The sequence below is a fragment of the Trichoderma reesei genome (genome assembly GCF_000167675.1).
Source record: "Trichoderma reesei QM6a unplaced genomic scaffold TRIREscaffold_29, whole genome shotgun sequence".
NCBI classification, from domain to species: domain Eukaryota; kingdom Fungi; phylum Ascomycota; class Sordariomycetes; order Hypocreales; family Hypocreaceae; genus Trichoderma; species Trichoderma reesei.
Window position 1 is genome coordinate 182,005 of NW_006711176.1, and position 12,376 is coordinate 194,380.

At 57.4% G+C, this 12,376-nt stretch overlaps 5 protein-coding genes across 5 annotated transcripts; 1 reads left to right on the plus strand and 4 right to left on the minus strand.

Moving 5' to 3' along the window:
* Positions 1-576: 576 nt before the first annotated feature.
* TRIREDRAFT_69502 (uncharacterized protein) lies at positions 577-1,851 on the minus strand (the record flags this gene model as incomplete). The annotated part of the gene is made up of 1 exon (XM_006969195.1): positions 577-1,851. The coding sequence occupies one exon, from the start codon at positions 1,849-1,851 to the stop codon at positions 577-579; it is 1,275 nt and encodes a 424-aa protein (XP_006969257.1).
* A 466-nt stretch (positions 1,852-2,317) lies between these two features.
* TRIREDRAFT_123968 (uncharacterized protein) lies at positions 2,318-4,311 on the minus strand (the record flags this gene model as incomplete). The annotated part of the gene is made up of 4 exons (XM_006969196.1): positions 2,318-2,849; positions 2,943-3,159; positions 3,214-4,053; positions 4,143-4,311. The coding sequence occupies 4 exons, from the start codon at positions 4,309-4,311 to the stop codon at positions 2,318-2,320; spliced, it is 1,758 nt and encodes a 585-aa protein (XP_006969258.1).
* Positions 4,312-6,325: 2,014 nt separating this feature from the next.
* TRIREDRAFT_69647 (uncharacterized protein) lies at positions 6,326-7,144 on the minus strand (the record flags this gene model as incomplete). Its single annotated transcript, XM_006969197.1, has 1 exon — positions 6,326-7,144. The coding sequence occupies one exon, from the start codon at positions 7,142-7,144 to the stop codon at positions 6,326-6,328; it is 819 nt and encodes a 272-aa protein (XP_006969259.1).
* A 1,288-nt stretch (positions 7,145-8,432) lies between these two features.
* On the minus strand, positions 8,433-9,990 carry TRIREDRAFT_69528 (uncharacterized protein; the record flags this gene model as incomplete). The annotated part of the gene is made up of 2 exons (XM_006969198.1): positions 8,433-8,525; positions 8,593-9,990. Coding segments are annotated over 2 exons (1,491 nt in total), but the record flags the coding sequence as incomplete, so codon positions are not given.
* An 888-nt stretch (positions 9,991-10,878) lies between these two features.
* On the plus strand, positions 10,879-12,280 carry TRIREDRAFT_123969 (uncharacterized protein; the record flags this gene model as incomplete). Its single annotated transcript, XM_006969144.2, has 2 exons — positions 10,879-10,940; positions 11,548-12,280. 2 exons carry the CDS (start codon positions 10,879-10,881, stop codon positions 12,278-12,280), a joined length of 795 nt encoding a protein of 264 aa, XP_006969206.1.
* Positions 12,281-12,376: the final 96 nt, after the last annotated feature.

A 12,376-nucleotide genomic window follows, 5' to 3' on the forward strand; every position in this document is an offset into this window, starting at 1 on the left:
CTGCTCGACTCCATCCCCGACGCCGCCGCCGCCGCAGACCCGAGAGACGTTGGCTTCGACTTGCGCAGCCGCTCGGTGAAAAAGACAGGGTGCGTCGTCGATGCGTTGTGGGCGTGCCTCTTCCAGATTCCTTGGAGCTGGGCTGGTGATGGGAGGGGTTGGGGGAGCGTCATTGTTTCTGATGGACCAGTTTGACTGCCCGGGTATAGTAGAGTACTAGGTAGGAATGATGGATGATGGACAGTGAGATGATGACTAGCGGGGAGATGATCGATGAGCTGAAGCGATTCAATTACACAGTGGCTCGAATTAACTGAGTATCAAGCAAGCGGAATGAGCATGTCGAGACAAAGATGCTATAAAGTAAGGTAGCTGCATGAAGTCGCTATGATGGCATCTCGGCTCGTCTTACCTAAGCCGAGGTTCATCAACCACCATCACGGGTACGGTAAAGAATATCGACAAGGGCCAAGCATCCTCAGCTTCATGGTGCAAGCAATGCTGAATGACTAATTGGATCTCAACAAGTCTATAAATGCTCTATATATGCCAGCTATGTCGTCGTGAAACAAGAAATCATTTCCCCTTCTTGCCGCCCTTGCCATTTCCCTTTTGTTGCTTTTCCTTCTCCTTCTGCTTCTCTTTCCCCTTCTTGATCGCAGCCACCAAGCTCTCCACCTCCTCTACCTTTTCCTTCTCCTTCTGCTCCTCGGCCAGCTTTTCCTCCTGGGCCTTCTTAAGCGCCCTCTTCTTCGCAGCGGCCTTCTCCGTCTTCTCAATCAGGGCGTCGCTTTCCTCCCACAGCTTCTTGGCGACCTCGTCGTCTGTAATCTCCCTCCGCGCAAAGTCCACCTGCATGCACTCCTTGATGAGCTTGCCGCCGGTGCCGCGTCCGAGATTCTCATCCATTATGGCGTGGAGAATCGACTGGGCGCCTTTTTGGGGCGATTTCAGCAGGAACCACGGGATGGCGTAGAAGATCAGGTAGAGCGCCAGACCCAAGAGGGAGCCCCGAGTCAGCCATCGCCGGGTGCCCGGTGTTCGGCTGAGGCCCGGATCGACAAAGATGACACGGGTGTTCATGGGCAGCTGATCGGGACGCTTGTACGAGTCAAGATGCTTCTGGAAATAGGAGCCAAACACGTTGAGGGCGAGCTTGCTGCGTGCGTAAGCAGAGCCGGCAGACCAGCCCTTTTCAACGTTTCCGAGCCCGTCCTTCAGAGAGGGAGAGCCAATGTACGAGGAGCATGTCGCAATGATCACGCGCACGTCCCTGTCAAAGGGCTGTGCCTTGAGGGCCGGGCTTAGAATGCTGAGCAGGTGGAAGTTGGCCAGGTAGTTGACCATCCACATCTCTTCAATGCCGTCTTCAGTGACGGTTCTCTTCCCTCCTGGCGGCGTCACGGTCGATGCGCACAGCACGATCGTATCCAGTCTCCGAGGCGGGGCATTGTCGACCCATTTCGTAGCGAACTTCCTGATGCTGTACAGGCTGGAGAGGTCGACCTGCTCCGCGTAGATCAAATGGTTGCCCGTGTTATCCCGAATGTCTTGTATGAACTCGACGAGGAACGGATCCGAGGCCGGGACCTGCGTCAGGAGGACGAGCTGAGCGCCGCGAGCCGCCAGTTCTTTCGTCACCTGGGCCCCTATGCCGCTCGTTCCGCCCGTGATCATGATGACCCTGCCATGAAGGTTGCGTTCAGCGGTATTCGTCCGGCCGGCGGTGTAGAGCTTCAGCAGGACGAGGAAGGCAATGGTGCCAATGGTGAGCAAGATGGGCCGAGCATTGTCGCGGATGATGGGGGGGAAGCCGTTTTCCAGGAGGTAGAAGATGGTCGGCACGGGCATCGTGGAGGAACGGCCGGTTTGAGGGCTGCGGAGATGCGAGTCGGTTGAAGGAGGTTCAGGTCGGTCAGTTCATCTTTCGAGTTGTTGGGAAAAGCATCAAATGGCCAGATTGCTGGCAGTTTTGAAGGATTGAGTGGTCGAGTCAGCAGCCTGATGGTGGAGGAGCAGAAGAGAGGGAGGCAATCGGGAGCTGCACGTGACACCTCAGCTTGAAGGCTCGCAGCTTCCATCTTCTAACAACACACAACATGCACCGACTTTGATCACGAAAGAAGTTCTTCAGAAGCGAATACTCATGCCATTTTCATTACATTAAGTCCAAATTGGTATCTTCATGAAGGCAGGGATGGCCAGAGCTGCGTGGCGTCGTCGGACTCGTAATCACTAGCTAGCAGGTACGTATAAGCGTTTCCGTCACTCATGCAACAGAGAAGCAACACCAAGCACCACCATCACCAGCCGTGACTCAGCTGTCCTTCTCCTTCTTTTCCTTCTTCTTTTCCTTCTTCGCCTTCTTGCTCTCCTTTTTCTTCTTCTTCTTATCTATGTCCAGCTTCACGGGATCGCCTTTGCGCATCCAAATCTCACCAATCGGGTCGCCCTTCTCCTGGACAACCTCCCACTCGCCTATGCCGTACTCTTCTGGCGCAACTCGGATGCCTCGACCGCCACCGCCCACAATCAGATTGCCGGGCCGATACGTTGGGTCCATCTTCATGCGCCGGATGACGCTGCCGTGGACGCGCACATTGTTGGGAATGTCTCGCACTTCGCCGCGCGGCAGCGGCCAGTTGATGGGCTTCCAGGTCCCGTCTGACTGAAGGTCCATCCGTCGGAATGGCATCCACTCCATCATGTTCCACGCGGTGACAGCCATCCGAGAGAGGCCGCCGCCATATTCAAGCGAATCGTGGATGCGGGCGAGATGTGCCTGGTGCATCATGTCGACGAAACCGTCCTTGGATTTTTCACCTTCGTCATCCGCGATAGTGTCAGGACTGGGGGGCATCACAGGCTCATGTCCCTCTTCGCCCTCCTCATTAACACGGATATTGGGCGCGCTCTCTCGCCCGCGCTGGTCTTTGGTGGACCTGGCACTGCCATTGTCGTTGTACAGGTCGTAGCAGTCCAGTTCTCGGACCTTGTCCAGGTCGAAACTCAGGCCAGCACGCATTGCTTCACGCACCATCCATATCAGGGGCACATGGCTCGCATTCTTGTCGCCCGATTCCGTCTGCCATCCACCGCCAACATCACCATGGCCACCGGCAAACCATACCTCGTCAATGTCTTGGTCGTCACCGGCGTCTTCGTATTCCGCGACAGAAAGCTGCTCCGAGGCGTCGCAGCCAACCGACAGACGGCGATCTCCTCGGGCCGCAGATTTCGACCTGGCTCGGTATGGCATATACTTGCTATTTTGCGGATTTCCCGACGTGGGTCTGTCCGCTGCTGTCGTCTGCTGGCTGGGCCGTCTGCCCCGGTCATCGTGATACGCTCTTTCGCTGTCTGTGTCCGCGACGGAACCGCCTTCTCGCCCGCGGCGCATCATGTGGTCCCACTCCCTCTTCCAGTGGCCGTGCTGGTTGCGATGGCGCTTGTTCCCCTGCTGATACATCAGGTCTTGCCGGAACTTGGCTCGTCGCTCGTCGATGCTGACGGCATGGCGGATGACTCTGGCGCTGCTGCGCGCCGTATAGGGAAACTTGCTCCGCTGCATCCAGGCCGTCTCAAACCGAGGTACAGAGTTGACTGTGTCGAAGAGGCCCAGGAATCGGATCCTGCCAACAGGTCGTGAAAAGGTCTCGCGGAAACCCTTCATGAAGTGATACATCTCGTGCTTCTTGCCATCCTCCTCGTCGGCCGCCTTCTCGTCCTTGTCACCACCACGGCGACTCTGCCAGTTGGCGAATGCCTTCCAGGCAAACGACACCATTTCTTCATTGCCATGGGACAAGAGGCCGATGTAGTCAAGCATCTCGGCCAGAAAGCGGGCAATGTACGAGCCGCGACTGAAGCCGAACATGTAAATCTCATCCCCAGGATTGTAGAAGCGCATCAGGAAACGGTAGCCGCCCACGACATGCTGATCGAAGGAGGAACCGACTGCTGAGTCCTTGGCTTTCTGATACCATGACCGAAAACGCGCCTTCATGCTCGTGTGTGAAAGCGAGGTGGACACGATGTAAGTGCCAATACCGGCTTGTGACGGGAGTCAGCCATGACCGTGGAGATATGTGTAGCGACAGCTCAGCGCGACCTGGCACGCGTCTTCGCGAACATGTACTTACGTTGGTAGTAGTGGAACTGATCATCTGCAGTGCGGTCGAGCATACGGAAAATCTTGAGGATGTTGCTGTCGCTCTCATCGCCATGGAACTTGTTACCGGTGCCATCGAAACAGAGGATCAGCTTCCGCGGCTTCCTGTTCTGCGGCGCGGGACTTGCTGGGCGTTCCATGACGGCGTCTGTGTTGCAGTCGAGGCTGGTGCGACTCTTTGGACGCTCTGCGGAACTTGGGTCAAGCATGCTGCCAGAAGCCATGGCGAGCTATGTATACGGGGGCTGTTCAAATTCCAGCTGACCAAACAGGCAATTCGGAGGATGAGGCGAAGCCAGGGGGGAATGCCCTGTGCCTGGCCAAGAAAGCTAATGAGGAAGCCTAGGGTACTCGAAATAAGGATAAGCACGGGGAGGAGCGCCCGCGGCTTATTATTAGTATTTTCGGATCATGAGGGTGGCTCATCGCGGACGACTCATACGGATGCCGCTGTGTCGCTCTTGTCTCGGATTCTCGCATGATGAGTCGTTGGACAGACAAGCCCGATGCAGCAGCCTCTGGACGCACCTCTTCCGTCCATCTCGGCCGTGTGGGGATGCTGCGAGGGAGAGAGGCTGAATGAAGCCGGCTGAAAATCGCTGATCGCTGCCCTGTCGAGACGGAATCGCTGCACGTCTGTCAAATGCCGGGGACCAGCGACCAATGGGAGAGATGACGGGGACCCTTTGGTCGAGTGGACCGACAGGACGCTTCGATGTTACTCACGACAAGTTTGCATATGGGCGGGGGAGAAACGCATAAGAGCAGACGCATGTCTCAGAGCGTCATACGGCAAACCAGTGAGGGACGACGAGCTTCGGTGATTGTTACGCGGACATCTCGCCCGCCGATATTATTCGGCCAGTCAGACGCTGAGGTTTGAGTCAAAAGGGCGGGCATCTTGTGCTGCGGCTGAGGGTATGCTCGCAAAATGGCAGAGATATCGTTACGTTCACCGTCCAGCCGCACGAAGCCATCGCTCAAATTGCGGTTGGACTGGTTCTCCCGTCCATTAGTGCTACTGTACTTGCTGTCTGGATGGCTTCCCTCGGGACGGCACAGTTTGTGTTCCCTGATCCCTGCTGTTGTTCGTGTTGTTCGGTCGACCCGTGTTACTGCAACATTGAGGGGGAGAGGTCTTGTACAACGAGCATATCGGAGGGTTGCTGCTGCCGTCCACGCAGTTCCCTGGCTCTCTGAAGGATCTTACGGATTGCTACTCGGACAAGGCAATTGGGGTTTCATCATGTGTCTGCGAACCGCTCTGCAACAATCTCTCATGGTCCAGCACGAATCTCGAAGCCCGAGGATGCCCTCGAGCTGCTTGGGGCTCCGCAACGGGCCGTGCCTAGAACTCTTTGGGCGTGGAAGCAATTTCAGTTCAGCAGGCCGTGTGCGTGCGATTGGGTGGCTGCGGGCTTCTCACTCCACCTGTGCTGGATCTTGTCATTTTCGTCATCCTGGTTCTGGACCGGGGTGTGGTGTGGTGATCAATGCCCTGGACCAGAGCGTATTAGCCGATCTGCCTGGGAGGATCATCTCGGTCACGACACAGCCGCCTGTTGGGGGATCGTCAGCCTTGGACAGCGCCAATGTCGAGGCGTGAGTGCGTCAGTCAGCGGGTGGGCGTGAGTTGTCCTTGGCAAAGGACGGCTCCCAACTAGTCGGATCGTTATCTAGATGAGAATCGAGGCCATGTTGGTCCAGCAAGACCGAGAGAGAGACAGAGACCGTCATCCTTGACTGACAAGTCTGTAATGCGCATGGTGCCGCTTCTCCGCATTGCGAAGGCATGGCTTACATACGGCTGGCTGCAGCCTCCTCTTCTTCTTAACTGCAGACGGAGATTATTACGGCAGTGTGCATGGGAGTGCCTTGGACGTCGGACAAAGCAAGAAAAGAGCTGTTGATAACCTGATCGACGATACGCTGGTGCTACAACAAAAAAAAAAAAAAAAACAGTCATATGTACACTCAAAGCATGGGAGGACAAGGTGATGCTCGCTGCCGGCCTTGATCCATTGCATCACGGAGATGCAGGATCCGAGACACCTTTGTCCAATCCATTCCTCCTCAGTCGTGGTGATACTCGCGGAATGACGTGTTACACTCGCTCAACTTGCTCACAACTCGGTCGATGAGCAGACAACCGTCTCACAGCTTGCTGTCCTTCCAGATGGGCTTCCTCTTCTCGACAAAGGCGCGGACGCCCTCGGTCATGTTGTCGCCGCCGTCCATCTTGGCGTAGACGTCGTTGAGGATGCGGCGGGTGCTCTCCTGGGGGTCCTCGGGGTCCCAGCCGCTCAGCAGGCCCTGGCGGGCGACGATGACGGAGTCGGGCGAGTTGTCGGCCAGCTCAATGGCCCACTGCAGGGCCTCGCCGACGACGTCGCTGCCGCGGGCAATGACGTGGTTGACGAGCCCCCAGCGCAGCATCTCGTCGGCCTTGTAGATGCGGCCCAGCAGGGCCATCTCGGAGGCGCGCTGCATGCCGACGGAGCGGATGAGGCGCGGCAGGGCGCCCTGGATGGGCACGACGCCGCGCGCCACCTCGGGCAGGGCGAAGCGCGCGTCGACCGAGGCGATGACCATGTCGACGTTGAGGATCATCTCCATGCCGCCGCCCAGGCACAGCCCGTTGACGGCCGCGATGACGGGCTTCTTGCCGCGCCGGTTGCTCAGCCCGCCGAAGCCCGAGGCCGGCGCCTTCTTGGACGGCTCGCCCTCGGGCCGGGCGTTGCGCTCGTTCCACTCCTTGAGGTCGGCGCCGGCGCAGAACGCGCGGCCCATGCCCGTGACGACGGCGCAGCGCAGGGCCGGCTCGGCGTCGAACCAGGTCCACAGCCGGTCGAGCTGGTAGTGCATGTCGTGGCGGATGCAGTTGAGCTGCTTGGGGCGGTTGATGGTGACGAGCAGGATGTGCGGCCGCGGCGCCGTGATGATGACGTCCTCGACGGCTGGCGGCGAGCTCATGGAGATGGCCATGATGGTGATGATGTCTATGACTTGGTCCGTCGTCTGGTCTCTTTGGACTCTCTCCTGCGAGGCTTCAGGTGTGTGGCTTGGTCAAAGGGGCGAGCGCGCACGCGGATAGGGCGTAGGTGAGTGGTGATGGCATATGAGGACCGAGTAAGTGCCAGACTCGATGAGACTCTTTCTCCTTTTCCTTTTTCAATATCTCGTCACTCTCTCACACTTGATGTGATGGCCCTGTTGCCTTTCTCGTGCCTGTTCCCGCTCAAACTTCATCCAACAAATCAAACAAAAGAATCAATGAGGTTGGCTGTTCTCAACACACTGCAGAGCTATGATTCATGGCCGCTTACTCGACGGCTCAGTCGCGTTCGTTTGGCGTATGTCAGGTATAATTATGTTGCGGAACTGAATCGAGGTGGTTGGGCTTCTCTCTTCTACAGAGGTGAGTTCCGGCGGTGATAAATCTCGCCACGAGTCCTAGTTGTTAAAACAACCTGGTCAGCACCAGCACCAAGCACCAGCTGTGACGCGCGCCTTTGGTGTGGGGCTGGAGCCGAGGCTTGTCGGTTGGTGAGCTGCTGTGCCTCTTTTCGGAAGACCCAGGTGGTGATGAGATTACCGATCCATGAGGGGTTGCAAATAGATGTGTCAATTACCTTGACCGATGATCTGGATCATATTCTTGATCTTGAGCTCCGTCCTAATCTTCTGTATTATCTCTCTTATTTAAGTCATGTCCATGATCATGTTGTTATCGGGGAATTCAGGAGTGTAATACTCGGCTTACAGGGATCTCGCCTGGAGAGATAGACCACATCACAACAAAACTTCATCATCCATGGCAACTCTCTCTCCACATAACACATCAACTCATACCATCACAGCCATTTTCCCGAGAAAGTGAGCAATTATTAGTTCATTTATAACATACATACAATGAATCCTACACAATGTGTCGAAAAGTCCGGGCTGTTTGCCCAAAATCCCCCCCCCCCCCCCCTTAGTTGTACATACAAGACAGATTTTCCTTCTTTCGCCTTTTCGATAATCGTCGTTCAAGAAATCACTTTCACTCCAGCACACCCCGGTCTCCATTTCCATTGCCCTATTCGCACCTTGCACTGAAGAAAGTGACTGTGCAAAGAGGAAAAAGCCTCTCTGGGCATCTCAACTCCCGCAAAGGAAGAGATGAGTGGAGCTAAACAGAGTAACAACCGGGATGGCGGGATGAAACAAACAACACACGTCTCGGCATCTCGCGCCAGGGTGACAACGACTCGTCGCTTTAAGCCGGCAGGCCTCGCTTCTCGCTCTCCGTAAAGAAGATGAGCATACGCCACAGCTTCTTGACCAGATCCTCTGCTTCGTCGTCCAACGCCTGTGAAATACAGTCAGCTCAAACTTGTCCAGCACAAATGTACGGGGATGGATAAAAAAAAACTTACTCCTTCGAGCTCCTCCACCAGCTCGCCAGCCGTGCCATGCTTGCGCAGATGCTCCTCGACGGCCTCCACCAGCATCTCCTCCTGCACACCCAGATACTCGACAATCTTCTTCTCCACAAACGGTCGCAGCTTGTCGCGCACCACCGCGTCGTCCATAAACTCCCACTTGACTTCCCACGCCCAGAGTCCTTCCTTGTCCGATGGAATCTCCTGCGCCAGCGCGCGCACGGCCTGCGAAATCTCCTCCTCCGTCATGCCCGCACCGCCAGAAGAGGCGTCCATCTGGATAGGGACGAGCTGTCGCTTGGTAGACTCGACCTCCTCGTCGTCCAGCAGACCCTCCACCTCGGCAATCGTGCGTCGCTGCGGTGCTGCTCGTGAGGCCTGTGCTCGCTGGACCGCTGCACCGAGTGACAGCTTGAACGGCTGAGGGGCCGCGGCCGCGGCGGCAGCTTCGCGCTGCTCCATCTCCCGAGCCTGCTGGTCCAGGAATGAGTCCGCCATGCCACGCGCCTGCTCCAGCCGGGCCTGCTCGCGGCTTTGCTCGATCCTCTCGGCCTGCCGGTCGGCTTCATCTCGCGCCTCTTCCTCAATGCGTTCCGCCGTCCGTTTTCTGGCCCAGGCGGCGTGGTCTCGGTAGTAGATGTGCGTCTTACGGGCGGCCTCTCGGTCGTCGTCCCATCCCACTTCTCGGTCCAGCTGCTCCTGTTTTCTGCGTTCAAAGTTCTCCAGGTCATGCCTCTCCCGTTCCCGCTCTCGCTCGAGCGCCGCCTGTCGTGAGCGTTCTCTGTTGACCCATTTTCGTTCTGCTTCAGCGTACATCTTGTCCTCCTCAGCCTTGCGCACAGCCTCGCGCCTCCTCCAAAGCTCCTCGTCACTGGCATCAGTGTCCTCGTCCTCCTGTCTTAGAGTGCCGTCGGCATTGTTGACACCTCCATTGACAAAAGACATTCCTCGGTTCGGCCCGTTCTGACCCTTGGGGCCGGCGGGAGCGTTGGGTACGGAAACGCCTCGTGGTCCCAGTGGCACGTTGTTCGAATTCCTCGGCGGCGAGGCGAGCCTTGACCGGCCCGGGCCGTTTCGTCGTCGTTCAACCTCCTCGAGTTCCTCCTCTCGCTGCAACCGCTCCATATCGCGCTGATTGCTTCGCTCACGGAAAGCGGCAATTTCACCCGCCACAACCTCCCTCATGTCGGGCGGGATATCTGCCAGCTCGTCCTCTTGAGCCAGGGGTATGTTGACCACCTCCACGTTCTCTTCAGTATCCGCAGTATTTCCCATCGCGACGTCGCCATTAGCGTCGGTAGTTTCGACAACGGGCGGGCGGAATAGGTCTCGAAGGACCAGCTTGAGGGCCTCGCGGGCTTGCTCGATTCTCTGCTCCAGAGACGTATCGTCTCCCTTGCTCTGCTTGTACGTCTCCAGGTAGCTCAGAGACGTGGGGTCGACAACCACCTGTAGCTTGGTCTTTTCGACATCGTCAAAATTGTCGTCGGCCGGGGCTTCGCTCGAACTCGGCTGCTTCTTGGTGGGAATCTGCACCTCTTCCTCGGTGAGAAGCTTGACAGCAGTAGCCACCGAGTCAATGTCCTCGAACAAGGCGAAGCCGAACTTGGTTCCTTTGCGTTCCTCTGACACGCTGTCGAACGCATCCCAGCGCTTCAGCCTGCCGACTGCACTAAGCAGCTTCTTCGTGCCCTCGTCACCGCCTATTCCTTCGGGTAATTGGTGTAGAAAGATGGTACGTAGTTTCTCCTCGTTCGTCGGTGGCAGCAGCGTCTGCATGCTCTCGCGCGCCGCCATTCGCCCTTGATCTGATCCCCTCTCCATGCCGAGCCCAGCTCTTCCTCCCGATTGTGCAGGTCGGTCGTCGGATCTGCCGCCACCGGACGAGGCTCCCGTGCCCAGGCGAATCACGGGGGCATTGAAGTTGATGTTAGGCATGTTGGTCGGGGCTTGGAACGCAGGTGGCAGACCACTTGGACGATTAGCTTGAGGCACGTTGGCTTGCTGGATGCCCGGCGGAGGGGCCATTCCCGGAGCAGGAGACATGCCTGGAGGAGGACCTGAGGCACCTGGAGTCAGTATCCCTGGACAAAGACGCAGAGGAAGGGGAAGAGATGCTCACCTAGGCCAGGAGGAGCAGCCAAGCCAGGCGCCGCGCCCGGATAGACATAGCCTGGAGGCGCGCCATAGGGAACGTGCGGTGCTGAAGCTCCGTTAGCCGATCTGTATCGCCCTCTGGGCTGTCCTCGGCCGTAAGTACCCCCATATTGGTTGTACGCCATGGCGACGAAGCAGCGTCACGCCGGCTTTGTCGAGGAGAGGACGGGAGTTGTGGTTTCTCGGTTGTTGTTTTTTTTTTTTTTGTCGCCTGTCGTCTAGTGTTTGCGCCGCCTAAGAGAATCAAAGGTCAAAGGGTCAAGTATCGCAGCTCGTGCCAACAAGCAGCACAAGAGCTCCTAGCTGAAGAGCCAGACAGAATCTCCAGTCAGTCGCAGCGGCCTCAGTATGCAGGGTTCTTGGCTTGCATTGAGACGCGACGGCGGACCAGATCGAAGCCGCAGGGCATCAGCACGCAGGCAGTGCCTCTGTCTCGAGTTCTTCCGTGCTGAGCGTGTCCAGCTTTCCTTGTTCGCAGCTTTACGGGAGGAAAAAAAGCTGGAAGGTTGGAGATGGTGATATGCAGGGCGCGAGGCTAGGATCAATGGCTGGCGGGCTTTCGGTTTCTGCAGGTTGTAGCCAAAACTTGGGGCAGCCCCGCATCAACGTTGATCCGCCCGCAGCTTTTTTCGCAGCCGACGACCTTCGAGATCTTGGGGTTGATCCATGCTGATGGGCTGATTGACGGCTGGATTGCTGCAAGCCATTGAAACCTCCCCTCGATGTGAGTGACGCTTCTTACAGGTCCATATCTATGCGTATAGGCATGTATGCTGATTTGATCAATTATAGGGCCGCATCACTGAGACCCGGCAGCGTGATGCTGTCCCGAATAGCCGCTCCAGCGCAGGCCCGCGCCTTTTCCACATCACTGGCAATGCGCTTCAACGCCTCAAGGCCGCTCTTCGACGGCAACGACAGAATCAACCCTCTGGTCGGAAACTTTACTCCCCCGACTCCCGCCCCAAAGCCTGCCGCAGCCGCAGCAGCACCAAAGCCTCAAGCAGAGAAAGCACCAGCATCTACGGCCGACTTCGTCCCTCCTCCCCCTCCCCCTCCACCTCCCGCCGACTCAGCATCGCCATCAGCCTCCTCTGAAAAGTCTTCTTCCTCCTCATCCTCGTCTACGCAATTCCCCTACACGGCCGCCGACTCCTCCGCCCCTTTCAACTTCGACATTGCCGAAATCGTCGCTGCCCGCTCCGCAGCCTACGGCCAGTCGCTCAACGTCGGCGACCCCCTCCTCCGCCCAAAGGTCCGCACCGAGGCCGTCTCCGGCCGCACCGTCTTCATCAGGGACCGCCTGTCGCCGACGTCGGCGCCCACGCCTGCCGTGGCGATCCGCGTCCTGGAGAGGATGTGCCGCGAGCAAAAGGTGCGCAACAAGTACCACTCGCAAAAGTTTCACGAGAGGAAGGGCTTGAAGAAGAAGAGGTTGAGGAGTCAGCGGTGGAGGGCAAGGTTCAAGACAGGCTTCAAGGCGGCGGTTAGCAAGGTTATGGAGTTGAAGAAGCAGGGGTGGTAAGCAAAGGGGGGAGATGCATGCCAAGAACTGGAACACTCAATGGCTATGAGAAATGGGCGGGAGATTTCGAGGTGGAAATTGTACGTTTGGGGAAGA